Below are 24310 nucleotides of genomic sequence, written 5' to 3'. Positions count from 1 at the left end.
AGATGGTCACTAAACATTCTCACTAGTGGCCTGTTTAAATCCAGGTCTCCAGGCGTGAAACGCTAATACACTAATCCCCCACGTCAATTTGCTCCCATTTCTGTATCTCCAAACAAAAAACACACATTACATTCCAAAGCTATTCAAATGATATATTAGAGAATTTAAGTCTAATATCGTCCTTGTAACAACAACGCACAAATTAAACAGGCACCCAGCATTGCCCCTAACCAGCAATGATAAATGATCTTTGTTCCAGGCCCTGAACTGAACCAGTCCATTCATCCAAAGCAGAGTTTTCTGTTAAAAGCATTTTTAAAAAATTGGGAGTGGCCAAAATAAAATTGAATTTTGAAATGAGTTAACACACTTTTTTATATAAAGTACCTTCTCTCTCTGACACACCTCTCCATATTATACAGTCCCACTCACAAAAAACTATGCTGAACAATTCCATTTCAAACTACAGAAAAACAGCACAAAAGATTAGAGTAACGTATTGCTTTATTCAGTTAAAGAAAGAAGAAATGAATGATTACTAATTTAATCTTCTTTTGGAGCTACCTTGAAATAGAGCCATTTAAATATCACTGACAGAACTCAAAATACTTGCACAAAGACATTTTATTAATGTACTGTATATAACATTTTTTAAAAAAATTTAGGCACTTAAAACAATCAGATGCATGTCAAAGTTGAATGATCTCATGTTAGTTTGCAGGGCATGATAGAGGTTGAACTCCCTTCAGCTCCAAGGCTTTGCTGAAGCTAATCTCCTGAGGTTTACCAGTGCCTTTGGTGAGCTTCAGCGAGCGAATGCATCCTTTAAAACGGATATTTGTAGTCAGGCCAAACTGGTTCAGACCATCTGAAAAAACAAAACAAAACAATGTTGTTACCTCATTTTTCTTCTTCAAATCTCTTCTCCCACTTGCATTCTCAAATATATATATTCTTCACAATTTACTGGCTGCACTCCCATTTTTTAGCAGGAGAGTGGTTAAACCTCTAAGCATGTTTGATAAACGCTTGATTTGGTGGCAACTATCTAATCAGTCTCTTTATTCATTCACAATGTGCCACTTGCAAAATCAAAACGAATTTAAATTTTCCATTTAAATCACACAACTCAGTTCAGGTGATGTTCATGACATTAAATAAAACAGCCATCAGCCTTCCTGAGAGATCCAAATGGCATTTTTCCTACAGTACTAACAAATGGTATGCAGCAGACAAATAATGGTTCTGTGCATCTGCAACTTGTAGTCTGTATACATGTGATATAAAGGAATTATCAGCATGAGTCTGGGATGGATGAATTTACTCACAAGTAGCAAAGTTGTCAGGGCGACTTCTGCATCCCCAAAGGGCACATACTGTCTATTCTGTATGTGCTGCAGGTAGCAGAGAAGGCTACATTAGCAATGTTATGGAGAGACTATTTTTGGATTATATTTTGTATCTTTGTGTCTGTAAAGGCAGGGGCTTTAGCTACGCTGAGTCCAACTGTACTGGGCTCGGATAGAGCCAAATACTGAAAATGACCCCAAATAGCTTTTACATGCCTAAAAATGTCACAACTTTAAAGTCTGCCATCTTGGGAACCCTGATGGCTAGAAGTGAGTGCTAGTCCCATTGGGAAGCTGGGAATCTCCTCTTAACAATTGTTTGAAGTTCCCAGCCTTGTTTCTCATCTCTATTCTGAGTGAAGTAGTGGCCACAGGGAGCCAGTTGTGCTTCCTGATTCAGGGCTGCCTAGCCTTAGTGCAAGACAGGGATTCACAGGGACATTATAACATCAATGGAGGATTGGGCACAGCACAGCTCTGTTCCACTACAAGCCCTCTTCTACCCCAAAACTCTGACCCCTCCTTCTCCTTACACTGGCAATGTGTGTGACGGGGTGGGGGGAGGGAGGGCAGGGAGAGAGAGAGAGACAGACAGTTTTTGGTGCAGGAGGCAATGACAGTTGACCTCAACAACTTTCTACTGGTGGAAAATTCCCCTGCCCAAGGGAATTCTCCACCAGCCAATTTCAGATGGTTTAATGAAGCATAAAGCAACCTCAGTGGACTGTTGAATCCAGACCGCATGGATAACGGATGTTAAATTTGTGACATATGTACACACAGAAATGCTGCCACAGGTCTTGGACTGAATCTTGCCTGTTCTGTGCCTCAGGCGAGGATAAATTGGGAAAATTCCACATTTGGAGGAAGACAAAACATTTCTCTGGCAGGCTGATTAAAAAGAGGCAGGTGTGCGAGACTGTTAAGGTGTTTGGAATATTAGAATAAACAAGGGGAAATGGACTAGTCAACAGAAGGAGGAGAGATGGTCAAAGGTGCACGATAAATTATTTATCACATGGATCCACAATTTAGTATGCAGCTTTAACTCAGTTCATGGGTATCATTCCAATGCAAGTGGTGTGGATTTGTTTTATATAGACTGCTGCGTTACATCTGATTGCCCTTCTTTTGGCTAAATGCAGCTCATAACTCATTATGCACACCACTGGAAACTCTTCTTTAGCGCCAGTTCTTATATTAGAGTCTAAGGATTGCTGTAAAAACATCCTCTGATTGCCAGAAACTGGGAATGGTGACAGGGGATGGATCACGTGATGATTACCTGTTCTGTTCATTCCCTCTGAGGCACCTGGCATTGGCCACTGTCAGAAGATAAGACACTGGGCTAGATGGACTATTGGTTAGATCCAGTACGGTCGTTCTTATGTAAAAATACCACAACACTGGGAACACCTTTATGGGACAACACTCATTCTAAATTAGGCCAGTGTGGCAGAGCCTGGCTTTCTCTTACATATCAAACAATACAGGAAATACACCAGATAACATCTGGAGGAACTGAAAGCTAAGTGTTACTGGATACATTGTATTACATCATTTAGAATGGAGGAAAAATGCAAAGAAAATAATTCAGAGCTCAGTGCAATGCTCACAGATGTCAATGGGAGGCCTTCTATTGACTTCAATGGACACTGGAATAGGCACCCTTATCTGATATTTAGCTTCTCTGTTCACAAGCTAGTACAAAACAGCACTAGGAGTGCTACAGAATTAGTAAAAAAAAAAAAACCCCAAACCCAATACTATGAGCATTTTATAAATTTCTGAAATTTTTAATTTTCAATATTAAATTATTCCTCAAATAATTCTTCGTCTGTTGTTTGTTTGTGAACAGTTAGTTGTCAATATTCACTATCAGTAGAATAAGTATGAAGGCCTCTGGATCCTTTCTCTCCTGTTTGTTTTGCCTTTAAAAATAAACCAGATTGCACCAAAAGGAAATATTTAAAAAAAAAATCCTGAGGGAGGACAGCCTTATCTTCTACAGTTTATTCCCCACATTCCCTAAATCAATTTTCACAGGCTGAGCTCTGTGTTATATGATCAATATACTCAGCCTACCTTTTTTTCCAGTAGCCACGTTTAAACATTTCTGGCAGTTCAAGTTTGTCAAATGCTGCTGCTGTTGCCTTGGCTGTGAAAAAGTGTTTTTGTTTAAATGTGATAAGAAAGGAATAGAGTCTTTTTGCTCTTCTCTGAAAGTGCATCATTCCCTTGGATAGAGGGTTTATTATAAGCTCAAGGGAAAGAACTATAGGCTTCCTTGGCGAAATATTGGCAGCACATGACTGAAATTCAGTGCTGCAGAGCTCCTGTTATTCAAAGGCACAAGAATGAAATCTAGATAACTGACATTTATACTGTGGAGAAGTTTGGATATTCATAACCAGGCTATCTCCATTGATATTAATGTGTGAAACCGAATTATATTTAAGACATTGGCAACACCTCATTACTAGAGAGCGTGAATAATGCCCTGTTTGTGTGTTGGACACCTACCAGGATATCCTCCAACGAAGACAGGATCATTAGTGTCCGCAGAACTGGAGACTCCATTTGGGCTGCTTCCGTCCACCTGATTCCCATCCACAGTTAATTCTAATCGGTGCTTGATCTTGTTTGCAGTTACCTTGTGCCACTGTCCATCACACAAGCTGCCTGGTTTGTCAGGCTCATAGATGGCAGAGAATCTGCCTGCACCATTATCTACATGGAACAACAGCTGGAGAATGTAACATGAAAGAGAGGGGAAAGGACGAGTTATCAAAATAATACTTATACAGAACATGGTGATCTAGTTTTCATCAAATCTGACCTTTCCAAAAGCTACATATAGATTTAGAATAAATGTAGAGTTAAACATAAATTGTCTTATTACATTTCAAAATCAACACAAGCCAGCTCAGCCCCCTTGTGTTTATTTCCATCACCAGAATCTAGTAACTATGGCTCCAATCCTGCACTCAGTTCTGTGTGGGTGGATCCTTGCACCTGTACAGAACCCACTAAAGTCAACAGAGCTCATGTGTGTAGATCCATGTGTAACACTGGGGCCTAGGTCAGCAGGAATGTGCAAAGCTGTGGGCATGGTTTGCCAACTTTCTGTTGTGAAACTATACAAGGACAAAAATATTGGTTTTGTGGTGGTCTTATATAAAACAGAGCTTTTACTTTTAAGTGCAGCTGAGTGGTTAATTAAACTATGTACCAACACTGAGTTACACACACAAGGGACTGATATTCATGACATGACAGACACAGTGCCCACAACTTTGCACATTCCTGCTAACATAGGCCCAATGCTGTAATACAGGAAACAGAGCAATGTTGCAGAACAACATGTTAAGATGACTTAGCAAAACTAGAAGTGAGACAAATTTGGAAGGGGAAGGACTGACTGGCATAAATGGGGCTGTGATCTTGACTGAGATGTCTTGACATTAAATCAGAGTTTAAATTTGTTCATGCATTTTAAGACACACAAATGCACTACAGATATCCGGAATGTATCAGATGATGCCCTCACTGCAAAATGCCTTCACTCACTTTTTCATCTACCAGCTCGATACCGAGTCCATCCATTTTTTGGCTGCTGATTCCCAGCAGAACACCATTCATTCGAGTAGTACGGAATTCAAACTCCACTAGTAAGTCTGTTCCCACTTTATATGTTCCAACTGGGGAGTGGAAAACATACAGTAATACATTTAGAAAAACAGCTAAACTATTATTTAGTCCAACTGAAATCGAGTGTAAAATAGTGGCTCCTGGTACCAATTCTTAATTTGAGATCTTGCTGGAAATACACACGATCAAACACCAGGCGTAACATTTAAACATGCTGAATGGGATTCTGAAAAGTGCTTAGAGTCAGAACTGGCCTAACTCTGATCCCACAATGGGAGTTAGGCAATGCTGAATGCCTTTGAAAATCCCACGTGCTATAACTGTTTCTCTTTTAGCACTAGTAAAATTGTACTTTATTACCTGTTTTGGCAAAGCCTGTTCCATCAAAGTATGTTCCTTTCTCTGCATTGGTAAAGCATTTGCCAACATTGAAGCTGGAGGTTGGATTATCCAGGTCAACAGAAGCCTCTGTCATCTTAAAATTTCTGATGCAACCATCAATGCTGTAGGTGACCTGGGTGCAATTTTCAAACAGAGAATGTTGTTATGAGAAGCAAGCAGAAATGCTGGTATGGAAAGGTTCAATTATGGCATCAGAAAGTATCCCTTCTTTTGATTCTGTGTTTTGCTGCTGGATGTGTGGAGCTGAATGAGTCTTGAACTTTACATGGCTAATCCACAGTATCTGATTGTAATAAGAATCTAATCTCCATCACACTACAGACTAATTATGTTGCTTTTCTGAAATTCTAGGGATCAGATCTCACAAAATGAAGTCTCATCTCTTTGGCTTAATGGAAGAGGCATAAACTAATGCACTGCATAATGAAACAGCAAATTGCACAGGCAATGCAGAAAAGTAATAGCCCATACTTTACTTCTGTAATTGAATAGTGTCCGTACTTTTTAGTTAAGCCGGTGGACAAAGGCATGGAGTATAGTAAGTGTTCTCAAGATAACTTGTAACATTACTACATTTTCTGTTTCTCAGACCATTGAGGGGCTAACCTTACATATTAAAGTTGTGCTTATATTGGGCCACATCCTTCTAAATGTGCAACTCCTGCTTAAGTGAATGGAAGTTTTACATAAATTCTGATGGCATCATATGGCTCTCCACATAACCTTATCTACAACTATTGTGTGATTGTAGCTAAGATATTATATGCATGATTTTCTTGCATCTTTATCAGTTTTACAATTTAACAAGCCTTAACTATTAGAGCTAGGTATTATTATTATGCTGCTCATTGGATGACCTTTAAAGGAAGAAGCATCAGGGATTGCAATGAGTCTGTATAGCTGGTACGCCGTACTAGCACTTTCCCCCCCTCCCATCTCCGATAATGTCTCTTTCCATTGATGCTGGACGCTGTGCAGAGTAGCATTTCCTCTCTCCTCCCTGAAGAAGGCCTGGGAGTCCATCCACCTACTGGACAACTAGTGCTGGCAGAGGTTGGGGAGAGGAAGCTCAGGAGCATGGAGGGCCTACAGGCTCTAAAGAAAGCCATTGGCCCAGTGGTGTTGAAACTAGAGGTGCTGGGGGTGCTGCCGCACCCCTTGACTTGAAGTAGTAATAACAAACCCCAAATACATGGTTTATATCATCAGCACTATAAAAATTGTTCCAGCCCTGCCTTGGCTGATGCTGGAATGTGGTAATATTGGGGAAGTGAAGGGTAAATGTCAAACATACACTTTGAAGAACAAAAGGTGTGCACACACTCATGCATTTGGTGTGAGGGGGGAAAGAGAGAATGAGAAAAAACACTAACACATGGAGATTGGGGGGAAAAGGAGAAGGAGGCAGATATTGAGGAGGGAAGAGAGGTACACACACACATTGGGACAAATCTTACTCACAGTAACACCTATGTAAGTCTCTTAAGACCACTGATTTCAATGGAATTTCTAAAACCTTTCCAGTTTTATTCATATTTTCTTTGCACAGTCTTTTATATAAGAAATCCCTATTCACTGGGTCTGTTTTGTGTCCTGTAGTATTTTGTACACTGTGTTGTTGTAGCTGCATTGGTACTGGAATATTAGACAAACAAGAGGGGTGAGGTAATATCTTCTGTTGATGAGAGAGACAAGCTTTCAAATTTCCAATAAAATATGTTACCTCACTCATCTTGTTGCTGTGGTATTTTGTAAGATATAATTCATAACTGTTAATTAGAAATGTGCAAAACTTTAATTAAAATTTGAAAAAAAATCCTAGTGAATGTAGTTTTGGACTCACCAGTGAATTCAGCCAAGATCTGCATGAATAGATCTTTTGGTCATTTCTAGGAAAACACTTAATGAAAATTTTCCCAAACCAATGAATTTTGTTACCAAAATGTCAAAACCTGCCTACTTCATGGTAAAATTGTCAAAATGTGTCAGTTTCAGATGAACCGGAGAAATGGACAACTTTTATCTGAAGTAGTGTGGGGTTTTTACCCATGAAAGCTTATGCCCAAATAAATCTGTTAGTCTTTAAGATGCCACCAGACTCCTCATTGTTTTTGTGGATACAGACTAGCACTGTTACCCCTCTGATACTAAGTTTTAACTGAGGTTCTCACTGAGCTTTTATATTTGCACAAGCCCTCTGTACCATGCTGGAGCCTTAAAATTCCAAGAATCCTGCCAAAAGGGAGACGTGTATTTTTAAACTTGAATTCCCCCTGCAGAACAGTGGAATTGTAAGGGTCCAGGACTGTAAAGCTTTTCCTTCTTCTCATAGTAATGACTATGGGCCAGTTTCAATTCTTTGTACTGGCTGTATTCTAACCCAGGTCCTTCCAACGACTTAAAGAAGAATTGGATAGGCCCTTTTATCTATTTGCCTTTATATTTTGGAAAAAAAATGTAAATCGTGATACCGGACAACGCATATTTAGAGACTGTAAAATGGCTTATTAAATGTTCTTCCTTACTGGACCGATTCTTCGTGTTGTATAGTTAATGGGCAATCCTCCAACATACAGCATTCCCACAACATCTAAGATATCGGCCTTCTTGGGACTGGTGGTCCTGTTTGAAACACCATCTACTAAAAGGATTCCTTCTTGCTTGGTTCGAAATATTTTTACCTAGAAATAAGACAAAAATATAGCACATTAGTGAGCGTTTTCTGATACCAGAGAACCTTGGAGCAAAGGATGCTTTTCAAAGTGCAGCTTCAGATTTCCAGCTTAAGCCAAATAAAACTTCCTCTATGTAAAGAATAAGGCAGACAATATTACTACTACTTATTATTTGTATAGCTGTAGTCCTAGCAGTCCTAGTCATGCACCAGGACTCCACAGTTCTGTGTGTTGCACAACCACAGAACTAAACTTTTAATTCAAATATGCCAGGAAGCATCATGAGTATTTGTATTAGAATTACTAAATGCACAGGGGATGCCTTTTGAAAACTTAGTGTTTGCCTCACTAAAGTGGTAGCAATTCTGCTGCATCTCTTCTTCTACATATAGGAAGATCCTGTGCTAACTGCAGGCATTTGGGATGCTAAATGTTGACTTTTTAGTGGGATCCACCATAAAGGTTTATTATAGCACATATTTAAGAACCATATTCCATGACTGAGTTTCTTGTTGCTTTAGCTTATACTTGCTACAGATTATAGTTCAGGATGGAGTAAATGTAACACACCCAGGCTTAATAAGATTCCTATTTAGACAAATAGGACATGACTCATATGGAGGAACAACAATTGCTGAGGAGTTGTTCAAACTTTGCCCATAACTACTGCTAAACCACTCTCTCTCCAAAGATATGTATCAGACTCCCCAGTAACTTCTGCAGCAGAGTTTCTATGTATTAAGAAGACTAAATGTCATGTATAGTATACATGGTAGCTAAACTAAGGTAACATTTTTAAAGCGCCCTGGTGATGACAATGATGCTAGTGACTTCAATTTCAAGGATAACCTTGACAATCATAGTTTGTACTAATGGGCCTTCATGTGACTCCAGTTCCAATTTGGGAAGAACATTTACCATACTGGCCACAGAGCCATTTGTCTAGTTGTGGTGATTGAGTTGCACTTTGTTTGTGTGCTTGTAGCTGCTCAACTTGATTCTTCTCAAAGTCATGGATGCTCACTCTTACCACGCGGCGCCATGCAATATGATCAACTGCCAGTTGCTCAAAGGTCAAGTCAGAAATGTTTGTTTTTCACACATTTTGTTTCAGGGTGTCTTAGAAACATTTCATCTGCTGTCCATGTTTACGATTGCTGGAGCTTAATTTGGAATATGACTTGTTTTGACAAACGGGTCTCAGGCATACTAATTACATGGCCAGTCTACTCAATTCGGTGCAGATCAAATGAGTCTTGAAGCTGACTGAACCAGATGTCAGGATCTCAACAAGGGCAGTAATGACCAAGAGTCAGAGCAGGGGCAAACCTGAGGCTGGGAACAGTGGAGGAATTTGGAGTCAGGTTCCAGGCCAGGGTCAATATCAAAGGTTAGAGTCTGAATCAGGTTTCAGGGTCAGGAGATGAAGTCCAAGTCAAGCCAAGGTCAAAGCCAGAAGTTTAGGATCAAGGAGCAGAAACAATTGTGGCAGCTACAGAAGATCTGAGCTGTTGCCTAGACTTTTCCTGGAACATCCCTTGGGTCAATATAGGATGGGGAGCCAATCAGGAGCCATGAGACTGCTGCCTGCCTTGATGCAGGATATTTTCACAGCAAGCCATGGGGTCATGGAGCGCAAGAAGGTTACAGCTGTTACTGGGTGGCAGCATGGCAATGTCCCCAGCCCAGCAGGCCTGGGTTCTACACCCAGGAGGTCTAACACCAGATTTTTCCAGGACTTCCATGTTGAAAACATGGTCCTGCCCTCTGATGCCAAGCAATTGTCATAGGTATTGTTGGACTATATCTCCCCTAATGTACCCAGGTCCAGGGACTCCATTCCTTCTTCTTACCAAAAGGGGAGACCAGTAAGGCATTATGGGAGATGTAATCCAGTTGGGTCCCAGCCCATAGAGAACAATGGGGGCAGGAGGATCAAAATACCACTCCCATGAGGCTGTACATCTCTCATTGTTGGCTGAAATCTTTCAGTCTTGCATTTTCACTGAAAACTCAAAATTTCCAATGGAAACTTTAAATGAAAACAAAATATTTTTTGATTTTGTTAAATATTTCCGCCAGGGAAAACTATCTTCAGACCAGCTCTAAAGCCCTGCTGTGGACCAGGGTTTAGGGTACTGTGAGCCATGATTAAGGTGAAATGCTATTAGGGTTATTCTTGTTTAGTGACAGGTTTTAATTTACTTTAGTTTGTGTTGTGATTAGCAGAACAGATTTGTCAAATTTAGTAAATCTCCTAGGACAGTTCTCCGTGTAGCTAGAAACTTATAATGTGTTTGTTACCTCTGTTCAGTATATACCATATTTATGGTTGTGATATGATTTCCTACCCGTTATCCAGAGGCCAAGTGCATTTTATATTCATAAGTGTTTCCTTTCCTAAAGCTCACAAACACTGCAAACATGTCTGTGAATATCATATTTGCTCCCCAATGAGTTGAGGTAACAGTGCAAACAAAATTAACTTCACTTGATTTTTTTTCAAAGTTCTTTGGTCTTTTAACTGTATCACATTTCAGCCACAGTGATACCCCAAAAGACTGTTAGCTCTAATGATGTGTCTCATTGAGCGTCACCTGGGCCTCATTACTTACATAACTTACACAGTTGAAGAGAACATTATAATCTTCTCTGAGTTTCCCAGCTACATATACTGTATATTCTAAATGTGACCCAAAATACGTCTTTACCTGAGGGACAAATTTTCAAATATCGGCACCCAGCAGAATATGAACGTGTGTAAACATAGCTACAATTACGTGTGTGCATCTGAAAGCAAAAATTCTCCAAGAACAACTTAGGTGCCAGTATCTAAAAATTCAGCTCATCTAGATTTCAGGCAGATCTCCTGAACAAGTCAAGGATCTCTCTAGCACTTCTAAGTATCCCACTGCATTGTATACCTTGTGCCACTGGCCATCATTGATTTTGTTTGGAATCATTGTGCTGGTGTTCCCACTTCCCAGGTCATAGCTGAAGTAAGGCAGTCCATTCTTTATCTGAACAGTGGCAAAATCAGCATGGTTGATCCGGGCCATATAAAAAAGCAAGCCAGATTCAGCCTCTGTTCGGACTTCAAATTCAATTGTGAGCCTGAAAAGGAAAAAAAAACAGAACCAAAGAAAAATTTTTCTCAAAATCAAACGGAGGAAAAATTAATTTGTTCTCTCTCTCCCTCCTTCCTTCCTCCCTCCCTTTCAGAAAAATGAATTGTTAAGAGGCCAGATACTAGTGCTTCTGTTTGTCCATCAAAATTTAAACATCATTCATATCTGAGAGCTGCATTTTACTTGTTAGTCCAACACCTATTGTGGAGATGTATATTGTCTAATACAGCAAGCCTGCTGAAGACGCCCATGTACGTGTTCAAGTGATGCTATATAATGGAGTTTGTCTTTTCACCTTGTTTTTTTTTTAAACTAAGAAATTACACACACAAACACTATGTTAACAGAACATTAAATGTACTAAGTCAAGCACTCAGAATTAGGAAATGTCAGAATTCAAGTTGCCTGTGCAATCAAAGGAAGGTGAACAAAATTCACTAGTTTCACTTGAAACAATTATTAATTGTCACACTCTTTCACTGCAAAAGTGAGCAATGAACCAAGTATTACTCCAGAATCTCTGGTCCAATAGCTAGAACCAGCCAGTGCGTAGCTATAACTTTCAGAAGGAGTAATTCTATTAATTCTTCTGTGTGGGTGCGTAGCTTGGCAGTGTTCCTGATGTGCAACAGGTAACCTTGGTGGCTGATTTTAATCATGAGATGCAAAGAGAAAAGAGAAAAAGGGACTTGCTCATTAAAAGAAAAATAATTTAGTTTGTGATTCAGTGAACTTCACTTTCCACACCATGTGCAATATATTAATTCTGTTGTATGAACCGGCTATCCTGGTTCTTGGCAATTGATATCATTCAGCTGCACTATGCTTTGTTTGAACAAAACAAACAAATATAATATTACTCCTAATTGTGTTATTTATGGACCAAGATACCAAGAGGCCACACCTGGCCTCTAAAACTGAGAACAACTTTTGTGCACATAACCTTTCTTCACAGGCCAGTTTTGTATGTCCTGAACTTTGATTTTCTCTCCCTCCTCTCCTGCCCCCAAAATTCATTTGGGCATACTACTCAGGCAGACTAATCATTACCCATTTTTCATGCCTATATGGTATTTGTGTGCACTAACCAGTGTTTTTGTATGTACAAAACTGGACCACAGAAAATTGCACTCAAGAATGTGCCTAAAGTTTTTGAAAATATGATCCAGAGTATTTTGCTGTCAGCCATCCACGTAAGACCTCACTTTTATTACTTCACCACAAAAATCAGATATTGTACCTGTTCTTCACTTTGGTATCATCAAATGCTACCGCAATATGACTGTTCCTTGAAAGACCAAATTGTTTGCCACCCTCCAAAACAGCTGGCACTGTATCAGCAGCACAAGTGTCCTGCAAAATATAAATCATGCCATCGATCGAGCATATTAATTTATTATGTGCTTTACAGCAGTATAAAGCATACATCAGAAAATAAAAAACCTCTTCTATAGTCTCCTAGGGATGCTAGTAATATTTTTCAAGAAGAACTTCTCATTCTGAACCTCATCTGCCCAAGAGTTAAAGTTCCTTCATTTACCCTGGAGCACTTGAGAATATGCTACCTATTATAGGTATTGGCTCTGCAACTTCCCAGTGTCTTTTGTCTCTCCACGTAAAATAAAGTTAGCAGGCAATATAATGAAGATTCATTTTAAAAGCAGAGTTCCTTTAGACTTATGTACTGCTTTTTTGTCATCAGGGTATGCGCACCAGACCCTTAAATGATTTCTGTGTAGCTCAGTGCACCCTTAAATGTAGCTCACTGGCACTTATACTTTAGGGTGCTGTCTCCTAGAGTCTGAGCAGGACCGAAATCTTAATGGGACACTATTAAACTGAAATCTAGCCGATCTTTCAAAAAAAGTAGATAGAAGTAGTTGCAGGTGCTACCCCTGCCACTGAGTCCCCATGCCAATTTATGGTTTGTTTTACAATCAGGTTTCTTTCGCTGTCTTTCAAAATGTTTTCTCTCCCCTTGTTGCTGTTTGAAAGAGCCACACAGATACCAGAAAAACTGACTGACTGATATGGAGGAGAAACAGGTACTATATACTTTGTGCTATCGAATACACAGACATGACAAACCAAAGAAATAAAGAAAAATGTTGTTTTTACCAATGGTCTCTTCCAGTTACATTACTCTTAGGTGTTACTTGTAACAACAGAAGGTAGAACATTTTCACGCAAAAGTGTTTGTTTTTTTTTGACTGTGTCCCTTTGAACCTTGATCATATAGCCACAGTCTAGCATTGTTCAATGAAAGGGCCACAACAATTATTATCTCCCCCGATGCTCCACCTGGGGTATACTGTGAAGAAGTTTCTCATAGGATCTAAGACATCATCATCTCAGGACAATACCACCACAGGAAAAAACAGACTTTGATAGCTCTGTTTTTAAGCACTGTGTTTAACAGTCCTGGATTGGCCACAGCCTCTCTCTGAGCCCTGACTCAGCAGAGGCCATCAAAGTACAATGTGCCATGTTTGCTTGCCAATGTGTTCTTTCTGTGAAGCATTTTCAAGATGTCATGCATGATTCCTCAGGAAACAGGAAATTTCTATTGCAAAGAGGAAATTCCCCGCTCTGTGATTCCCCTCTTCAGTAATGTGATATTCTGTCTTTCACAAGTCACAAAGAAATCCTCACAACAGTGGAGAATTTTTAAAAAACATTTTCCACAGCTACTCTGTTCTGATTATGACAGTCCTCCATGTACAGTGAAAGAACATGCACTGTGACAAGTACACACCAATGTGCAATTAAAAGAAAAACAGGAGAAAGATGTAACTCAACAGCACAAAACAAGAGTGATGAATGTGTGATGATAGTCTTTCAGTGATTAACAAATGGATACAGGTGATGTAGTTGCAAATTAATATTCCTATAATGCTGGCTAATGTCCAAAGCTGTTTTAACAGTTACAATCTTAGCCTGATAGTTTAACAACTGGTAATAGTACTGTATATATAATATATCCATCATCGGTTGTTTAAACTTGGAGATAAATTGAAATCTGGAATTGGCAGATGGATGAAGAATGAAAAAAATGGACCTAAAGTGGACATTTCAATGGCACACTAGTGCATGTTACAATGTTAAGGGGCAAAAGTCTGCCCTTAGTTGTCTATTTATGGCCTCCAATGATTTCAGTGAGGAGAAAAATTTTATTCTGTCAGATATCAAATATTACTAAACTGTCTCAGTTACTTGCTACTGTCAGTAAGCACTGATGCTGGGGCACAGTAGGAGGACAAGGGATTAATGGTAGGTGCCACAAATGTTGCTGGGGATTTGATAATAGGTTAACACACCTATTAATTTATTTTGTCATTATATTGGTCCTTTATTCATATATCTCTTAAAAACAAAGCTTAAAATAGTCAACTGTATGGAGGTGGAAGTGTCAGTGAGAAAAAATTGTACAAGGGAACTGTTCTAGAAAATTCAGGCTTTATTCACATGCCTATCTCCAACAAAGGTCGACCTGACTTTATCTCTGACAGTCTGACTTTACCTCTTTCACAAGTGTGTGAGTTAAAAGCATGGATTATCAGCCCAACTTGGAGTTTCCTGGCTCTATATTTTTGTATCATAGCCTTAAGGTGTCCCACATTTAAGCCCAACCAGTTAATAAACCCTAACGTCACCTGGGAGCCTCAAAATTGAACCATTTAATTAATGACTTGAACTTCGCTATTCTCTATATGATAGGAAACATCAGCAGAAGCCATGCATATCATAGAAAACTGATAACCTTAGTGGATCTGTCTGAGCAAATAGGAACTTCACTGTCCAACTGTCTCACACATTCCTCTACAAATGACGCTGCATTAGCACTCACAAGAAAAATCATTTATTAGCAAAGGAAGAAGGCAGCACCGCAGTTCACCCAATAGTGTTAAATGAAGCAACTGGGGACCATTTGGGAAAATGCTGGAAGATACCGTGATGATGTCAAAGTCAGCTGTAATGCTGGCGCTCTTCACTTCAGTGGCAAACAAGTCCTGAGAAGCAGTAAATAATATGAGGCAGAAGCAGCAGTTACCAAGGCATTGTTCTCAAGCAAGACACATTTTAACAATCCTAGCGGAAGAAAGCAGGCAACTACAGTATTTCTAAACTACCTGACTAGTCTGCGTCCTGTCTGTCTTTTTTTTTTTTAAATACAACTTCTTCATTAAGAGTTCAACTCACTGCTGTGGAGATGGAGAGCACATGAGTAGTTAAGTCTTAAGAACAGGGTGGGATTTAAGTATAGCATAGTCTTTTTTGCCCCCCTGCATGTGGGTGAATTTCTGTGCTGACTGGATTTGCACATAAGATTCTTCCAGAATGGCTTTGAGGTACTACATTACTGAATCAGGAATGATGTATCAGCTGTTTCAATATAAACCATGGTTATGCTCTTTGTTGCAGGAGCAAATACTGAGCAGTAGAGCTGAGTGAAATTTTTCAATGCCAATTTTTGGCAAAAAATACAGATTCAGCAACGCTGAAACGTTTGGCGAAGTCACAAATGTTTGCTGAAGTAAATTTCAGCAAATTGCATTAGCTCCCCCCCAAAAAAACCAAAAATTAAACCCCTCCCTTAAAAACACTTAAAAAAATTCTGAAAACAATTCAAATGCTTTATTTCAACATTTTCAAAATGAAACATTTTGATTTTTGATTCAAAATTACTTTTAATTTAGAAAATGTCTATCTAAATGATTTAAAAGGTTCAAAATCAACACACATTTTGTGCACAACCTAAAATTATATATGATATGCTGAAAATTTTTAATAAATTTGTGTCAGCCCAAAATGATTTTTTCCACCAATTTTTCAGAATTGCCAGAAAACTGAAAAATCCATTATTTGCCCAGCAAATCCTACTGAGCAGGATTTAGGCAAAAAAAGAAAAGCTAGATCATTTAAGGTGCTTTTGAATATGAAGAATTAGAAAACACTTATTTTTCAAAAGAGAAACTGCAAGGGTGTTGGTGTGTGTGTTTTCACACTCCCCCGCCCCCCCCCCCCAGATTGTCACCCTGGGCAATATCTGTGGATTACATGATTCACCATGGCTCCATGTACCTCATATGTAAAGCCCATCTCTTTATTAAACAACAAAATTAAATAATAACAATTATTGTAAATAACATTAAACATTTAACTAATAATTATTCCTCTTAATTTTGCCCTTGAAAAATGGCTAGTATAAATACACATAGACTCAGGCAGTGGAAAGTGTCTCTCAGGTTTATAGACAGAAGACAGCCAAGCAATGGAAGCAAAATAAAGAAATAAAAAAAGAAACAAACCCTTCTCTCAAACAATATGCTTATGGCAGCCTGACTTTCTCTCTTTCACGAGGATGGGAGAATGGATTATCACCTTTATCCTGGAGTTCCTTTGCTCTGAATATTTGTGTCATAGACTCAGTGTTTTTGAACTGTATAATTTTTTTTTTATTGAAAATGGAAATGTATCAGTTTCATCATGTTACAATTTCGCCATCTTGTGGGTAGAAGTCAAAAGTGTTGCTATAGTTCCTACATAAACATGCTGGGCAGAATTCAATGTTAATTTTTTTTAATAATTTCAATAGGTAATATGTTTTTATTTTAAACATTTTAAAATTTGTATCCATTTACATTTTCACCACTGCTCAAATTATGGGTATGAAGCATTTTTTTTATTTTTAGTGATTTAAATTTTCACAATTGTGGGAAATTATAAGGGTGATCAGACAACTCAGACAACACAGCTACAGAGTTGTGTTAGGATATAGATATTCAGGCTGTCTGCAAAGGCCTATACTTTAAAAATTTAGTTGTATTCTTATCACTTAGCTAGTTATAGAGGTATAAAAGAAAGAATCAAAATCACTGTCTGTGTAAGGTCCTTCTCTTACTGTGACAGTCTGAGGGTATGGCTACACTTGCAGCTGTACAGCGCAGGGAGTTAAACCTGTCTTCGTATAGCTGAATAGGGAAAGCGCTGCAATCTGGCCACACTGACAGCTACCAGTGCACTGTCGTGGCCACATTTGCAGCGGCATTGGGAGCGGTGCATTATGAGCAGCTATCCCAGCATTCAAGCGGCTGCAATGTGCTTTGTAAAAGGTGTGGGGGGTGGGGTGGTGGAGTGTGACAGGGAGCGTGAGGGAGAGAGACAGTGGGTTTTTGGAACTGACACTGTCAGCAGCTGCAAGTTCCGACCCCCTCCCCCACCTTTCTCGCTCACTGAAAGCACCAGATAAGCAGCCTCCCTGAAACGGCCCTCCCTCCCACCCTCCTCAAGCCCCCTCTCTTCAAGCAAACACTAGCTGTGGGCATTCCAAAGGGAGCTCGTTCACAGCAAACAGTAGCTGTGTTTTGTTTTTTTGATAAGCAGCTTCGGGAGCCCGAAGTTCACAACAAAACAAACAGAGGCATCACAACAAAACAAAGATAGTAGTCTTTACTTAAAAGCATTATGGGAAGCTTCCAGAGGTCAGTTACAGCATAGTAAGATTATTTCCTGTTTACACTGGCACCCCAGCGCTGTTCTCTTTTTTCCTCTCGGGGAGGTGGAGTACCTGCAGCACTGTAGCCACGGAGATACAGCGCTGTATGTGCCTTGCCAGTGTGGACAGGGAGTGAGTTACAGCGCTGTAAAGCCACCACCAGCGCTGTAACTCTCAAGAGTAGCCAAGGCCTGAGGCCCCGTTCTTAGGCTAAGCCTTTGGCTAAACAGCAGAGGCAGCCATAAGCTGGGAAATGTATGGTCACATCCTTACATTCCAAACTAGTCACATTGAAATAAGGTGCTATTGGGGTGTTAGGAATATAATCCTGTCCTGACATACCTATCACCTCCAGAGAAAGGGAAGAGTCTAGATGTAAAAGGAAACTTAGGGCTTGTCTACATCAGAAAGTTGCAGCGCTGGTGAGGGAGTTACAGCGCTGCAACTTTGAAGGTGTACACATCTGCAGGGCATCACCAGCGCTGCAACTCCCTGTTTGCAGCGCTGGCCGTACTCCCATTTTGTCTCGGGTGTAGAGGATCCAGCGCTGGTGATCCAGCGCTGGTAATCCAATGTAGACACTTACCAGCGCTTTTCTTGACCTCCGTGGAAGGAGGAAGCCTCTGGTAATCAAGCTGGTCTCCTTTCCCGGTTTGCTCTCTCGTTCCCGGAACCCCGAGCAAGCAGGTCTCCTTCCCTGCGGTTTGCAGGGTGGCTCCGGGAACGCGAGAGCAAACCGCGGCGAAGCTGGTCTCCTTTCCCGGTTTGCTCTCTCGTTCCCGGAACCCCGAGCAAGCAGGTCTCCTTCCCTGCGGTTTGCTGGGTGGCTCCGGGAACGCGAGAGCAAACCGCGGCGAAGCTGGTCTCCTTTCCCGGTTTGCTCTCGCGTTCCCGGAACCCCCCTTGAAGCCGCCCAACAGCGCTGCAGTGTGGCCACATCTAACACCACTTGCAGCGCTGGTTGCTGTAAGTGTGGCCACTCTGCAGCGCTGGCCCTATACAGCTGTACTAATACAGCTGTAACAACCAGCGCTGCAAAATTTTAGATGTAGACATGGCCTTAGTTTGATAGCATCCTGTCTGGCGAATTCACTTACTAATAGCTGGGATGCGAAATCTTCATTTCTGTATTGTTCTATCACTGTAGTCTCCACTTCCTTATTGTTTGTCCGTATAATCTCTGTCTGGTTCTGTAATTGTCTGCTATATAATTAATTTTGTTGGGTGTAAACCAATTAAGGTGGTGGGATATGATTGGTTAAATAATCATGTTACAATATGTTAGGACTGGTTAGTTAAATTTCAGTAAAATGATTGGTTATGGTATAGCTAAGCAGACCTCAAGTTTTACTATATAGTCTGCAAGCAATCAGGAAGTAAGGTGAGGGGAATGGGAACAGGAAATGGGGGTGGGGGAATTGAAATCATGTTTTGCTAAGGGGGGGAATGAGAACAGGGAATGGGAACAGGGACCCAAGCAAGGCTCTGTGGTGTCAGAGCTGGGAAGGGGGACACTGAGGAAGGAAACTGGAATCATGCTTGCTGAAAGTTCACCCCAATAAACACTGAATTGTTTGCATCTTCAGACTTCGGGTACTGTTGCTCTTTATTCATGCGAGAAGGACCAGGCAAGTGAAAGAGTGAAAGAATAAGCCCCCTAACAAGTTGCAACAAACTTCTGGGTTTGTACCAAAACAAACTCAAGACTGGATTTTTTCATAATACTTTCCAATTTACTATTTCAAGCACCTGAACTATTTAGCCAGGAAATGCTGTGCCAACTTTTAATATTACTGTATTGGAGCAGGAACAACTTTCTCAAACAGTTTAATCATCTGAACTCCTTTACTGAGATACACATTTTTAAAATTTGCACCAACAACACCCAGTTTTGCATTGCCAGGAGTTTGAAGCCTGAGATTCTATTCTGTACTGATTAGGCCTCAGTTGAAATATTGTGTCCAGTTCTGGGCACCACATTTCAGGAAGGATGTGGACAAACTGGAGAAAGTACAGAGAAGAGCAACAAAAATGGTTAAAGGTCTAGAAAACATGACCTATGAGGGAAGATTGAAAAAAACTGAGTTTGTTTAGTTTGGAGAAGAGAAGACTGTGAGGGGACAAGATAACAGTTTTCAAATACAGTAACTCCTCACTTTACATTGTAGTCATGTTTCTGAAAAATGCAACTTTAAGTGAAACAATATTAAACAAATCCAATTTCCCCATAACATTTAATGTAAATGCGGGGGTTAGGTTCCAAGGAAAAATTTTGGGGGCAGACAAAAGGCATTATATACTATACAGTACTGTACTGTACTGTGGTTGGGAAGTGCCCCTGGCTTACCCTACACAGGCACAGCCCTTTGCAGACAATGATGCAGGCAAGGACACTAGGAAGCACCTTGTGCAGCAGCAGCTTCTCCCCAGAAGAACAGGCACTGACTTTGCTGGGGAATGTTCCAGGCCTGCCTCTTCCCATCCCTGTTCCACTCCAGGCCCACCTCTTCCCACCCCCACTCTACCTCCTCCACAGAGCATGCCGCGTCCCCACTCCTTCCCCTCTCTCACAGTGCTTCCCTGATGCCAAACAGCTGTTTGGCAGTGCTAAGGACTTTCTAGGAAAAAAGGGGAGGAGCAGAGACATGGTGCTTCCCTGCTCCATCCTGTCCTCCCTCCCAGAAAGTCCTAAGCAGGAAATGCTGGGAGGGAGGGGGAGGAGGTGGAGAAGCAGAACTTGTGCAATACTCCCTTCTTTTCCACAGAATCCTACAAGCAGTGGACTGAGCAGGCATCCAAATGACTGCTAAGGGAGCACTGCACAACGTTAAAAGAGAAGTTCCCTAATGGAGCAGCGATGTAACTTGGAAACAACGTTAAGCGGGAGGATGTTAAGTGAGGAGTTACTGTACATAAAAGGTTGTTAGAAAGAGGAGTGAAAAAAATATTCTTGCTAACCTGTGAGGATAGGACAAGAAGCAATCGGCTTAAATTGCAGCAAGGGAGATTTGGTTCGACATTAGGAAAAACTTCCTAACTGTCAGGGTGCTTAAGAACTGGAATAAATTGCCTAGGGAGGTTGTGGATTCTCCATCATTGGAGATTTTTAAGAGAAGGTCATTCAAACTCCTGTCAGGGATGCTCTAGAGAAGTGTTTTTCAAACTGTGGCCGCCACTTGTGTAGGAAAAGCCCGTGGTGGGCCAGGCTGGTTTGCTTATTTGCCCCATCTGTAGGTCTGGCTGATCGTGGCTCCCATTGGCTGTGGTTCGCTGCTCCAAGCCAATGGAGGCTGCTGGAAGTGGCACAGGTCGAGGGACTTACTGGCCGCCGCTTCCAGCAGCTCCCATTGTCCTGGAGCAGCGAACTGTGGCCAGTGCGAGCCGCGATCAGCCAGACCTGTGGACGGGGCAAGTAAACAAACATGCCCAGCCTGGCGGGGCTTTTCCTACATAAGTGGCGGCCCCAGTTTGAGAAACACTGCTCTAGATAATACTTAGTCCTGCCTTGAGTGCGGAGGACTGGACTAGATAGCCTCTTGAGGTCCCTTCCAGTCCTATGATTCTATGATTCAGCAGTCTTTTGGCTAAGGTTATAAAATTTCACAGGAAACGTCATATCATATCAGACCCATGGTCCACCTTGATCAGTATCCCATCACTGAGAGTGGCTGATACCAGAGGAAGGTGCAAGGAACAGCATTATGAGATAAATTTCCCATAGGGGAAGCTTCTTTCTAATTCCAATCAGTTAGTTGTTGTTTTATATCCTGAAGCATGAGGAATCCCACCCTTAACTCTCAACCTGTGACTATTTAATTTCTTTAACATACTCTTGTGATGGAGTTCAACAAAGATTTTTGACAAACAAAGTAAATTCGATCAGTCAGTTTTCTTTTGTCCATTATTTTACTGATATGTTCCCAGAACTTTAGTAGATCAGAGAGGCATGAATTTCTGATGAGGGCAGGGGACTGGACTCGATGACCTCTCGAGGTCCCTTCCAGTCCTAGAGTCTATGAGTCTATGATGTTCAATCAGCTGTTTTATTAATCTTTCTCTATGGCTAGTTTTTCAAGAGATCTGAGTTTCTACTTAGGCACTTCAGTGAAGTGGCCAGGTTCTCAAAAGCAGTTACCAATGAGCAGTTCCCTTTGTTTTAATTTAGTTTAAAAAATCTGGCCCTCATTTATAATTTCAACTAATTTACTGGAAGCCAAAGTATGATTCACTGGTCCGTAATTACCTATCACACCTTTTAAAAAACGTCTGTTACCTTCCAGTCTTCTGAAATAGATGCTGATTTTAATTAAATCACCTTTTTATATTTTCAGTAGGGTTAATACAGCATGTGAGCAGAGTCCACATATATGCAGAGCATACATACATGTATGTGACATGTGTGCAAAGCATTACATCCTAATATGGCGATAACAATGCATGCATTTTTATAAAAGAACTTTTAATCATTCAGTCTGATCCCATCCTCGACCATGAAAAAAAAAAGAAAAAGAAAAGACATAAATGACACAAAAAAGGCCTATCCAACCTTGCAATTCTCTTTGAAGTTGAGAATGAAGGAAAAGCCAACAAAAACAAAATCTGTGATTGCCATGGTGGCTTTCTGGAGTTCTTGGGAGATTAGAGAGGGGAGAGGTGGAGAAAGGGGATATATAACAGAATCATATCACCTCAGTGTGACTCAGGATGCTATGATCATCCTATTCTAAGCTTTTGCTGAGGAAAAAAATAAAATGATTCAGGATTCAAACTTGTCCTGAGCTTTAGTTGATAATCTGCTTCATTAACAAGCTGGATGAAACATCCAGAACTCTATAATAGTGTAGATACCCCAACTACTCAATATTCTCTAGCCATCTACACACACATCATAATTTTAAGGCATCATTACTAATTCCTCTTCTCTTCCCACATAAAAGAGACTTTTCTTCTAAAACTGTTCTTCATAGATGCAATATATACTTACATGTGTAGGAAGTGAAGGTGATGGTGGTGGAGGAGGAGAGGAAGAAAACCTGGGGGTGGCAGTTGTGCTCTCTTTCTCCTCTTTACCATCAGGTTCAGGTTGGATCAAGACAGAAGCAGGGGTAGCTTCATCTTCATCTTCTCCTTCAGGAAGTCTGATCTCGGGTTCCAGAGTGCGACACTGGCCTATATCTGCATTTTTGAAGGACACAGGCTGAGCGAAGTCCATGGGGCTATGGAGACACAATGAAATCAAAAGCTCTCATCAATTCTTCCGCCTCTCTTTGTCACTGAAGAAGCTATGGTACTGCTCTGAGTTCACACTTGACCAAGCACTGTCTGTTGCTTTAAAGTGTCATCAAAGTGATTTGTTTTGCAGAAGTTACATTTCATTCACCATTCCTTTTTTTTCTGTCCACCTGGTACCTCCAGATCATTAACCTAGTGGAGCAGGACATTTCCTATGGTTAAGGCTCCATGCTAAGCATACTAATTCCCATAATCTGACAGCCCTGAATCTCACCCTTATTTAAAAACAATGGCACAGAGTTCCCTAAGAATGGCCTATAACACCAAAGCATTACTAGGGTAAGTTGTTGTGGTCTGGAATGTGGCTGTAGAACACTGCAGGTGGTATTTTTTGTGGGCAGGCACTGGTTCTTGCACCCAGAAGAAGACTGACTTCAATAAATCAGACCTATGTCCTGTCATGTGCATACTGTATATTGATATATCAAAAAGAACAAAGGCGTATAAAGCAGTTTTTAGGTACCCTTTTGTGTAGGTTTAGCTTTTGACAGCAACTTTTCTCTTGGCAGCTGAGGTGCTTATCGCTTCAGTAACCAAAACATTTGTGAGCACTAGTTAGACCTACTTACACGGCATTGATGACAAGATTCCATATGCAACCCTCAAAAGGGGGTATGTTCCTGATAGGCGCAACCTGAAAGTGAGGCGGGGTCCCTCCCACAAAGAGTTTTTTAACAGTTATAGACTGATCAGTAGGTAGCCTCTGAGTCTGGCTTCTGTCTTCATCTACTTGAACAGTAAACATCCTATGAAAAGATTAAAAGCAAATGAATAAAAAAGGATCTATCATGGCTATTGCTTGCATTAAAATCATTTTTTGCAGGCACCATTTATTGCCGCACCCGCTATAAAACTGGGTGAACCCAAATTGCATGATTAGCAACACCACATTAAGCAAATATTAGCTACTAACAGGTTCACAGCCACTACAATGCTTCCTTCATTAATTCTCCAGCAGGGCTTGGCAACACCAGACAGTGGAGCTGCAGTAATAATAGCTTCTGGTTGAACTGAAAATAGTAGTCTGAAGCATGACAGCACTGACATGGTAAGAGTCAAGCCTGCTGTACATGACATTATGTATAATCATATAGGGCTCAGTGGGACATAACAGCATGGGGTCACATTTTGTTGGGTCTTTATTTTCTGGCTTGTACTAGGGGACAAACAATGCTCTGGAGTGCTCTGATTGCAGGAATCAACAGTACATACATACTGTACATTTTAAAAATATATGGTTAGCCTGTTTTGTGGGAAGGCGGTAAGGGAGAAAGTCATGTGGATTGTTCGCTGTAATTATGCAAACACATGGTCCAA

The 24310-nt window shown here is 40.6% G+C and overlaps 1 protein-coding gene across 1 annotated transcript in view; it reads right to left on the bottom strand.

The window, feature by feature from the left end:
• Nucleotides 1-396: 396 nt before the first annotated feature.
• Nucleotides 397-24310, bottom strand: part of LAMA2 (laminin subunit alpha 2) — a 377975-nt gene continuing 354061 nt past the window's right edge. Inside the window, exons 58-66 of the mRNA XM_030558337.1 lie at nucleotides 23563-23739; nucleotides 22686-22917; nucleotides 12446-12558; nucleotides 11002-11191; nucleotides 7928-8083; nucleotides 5361-5514; nucleotides 4920-5050; nucleotides 3873-4095; nucleotides 397-868 (exon numbers count right to left, since the gene is read on the bottom strand). Of these exons, the coding sequence (XP_030414197.1) occupies nucleotides 711-868; nucleotides 3873-4095; nucleotides 4920-5050; nucleotides 5361-5514; nucleotides 7928-8083; nucleotides 11002-11191; nucleotides 12446-12558; nucleotides 22686-22917; nucleotides 23563-23739 (1534 nt within the window). The 3' untranslated portion in view covers nucleotides 397-710. The remainder of the gene's footprint in view (nucleotides 869-3872; nucleotides 4096-4919; nucleotides 5051-5360; nucleotides 5515-7927; nucleotides 8084-11001; nucleotides 11192-12445; nucleotides 12559-22685; nucleotides 22918-23562; nucleotides 23740-24310) is intronic.

This window comes from Gopherus evgoodei, chromosome 3 (assembly GCF_007399415.2).
Source record: "Gopherus evgoodei ecotype Sinaloan lineage chromosome 3, rGopEvg1_v1.p, whole genome shotgun sequence".
NCBI classification, from domain to species: domain Eukaryota; kingdom Metazoa; phylum Chordata; order Testudines; family Testudinidae; genus Gopherus; species Gopherus evgoodei.
Note: the sequence above shows the minus strand (reverse complement) of the source record. Positions and strands in the feature narration are given on the sequence as shown.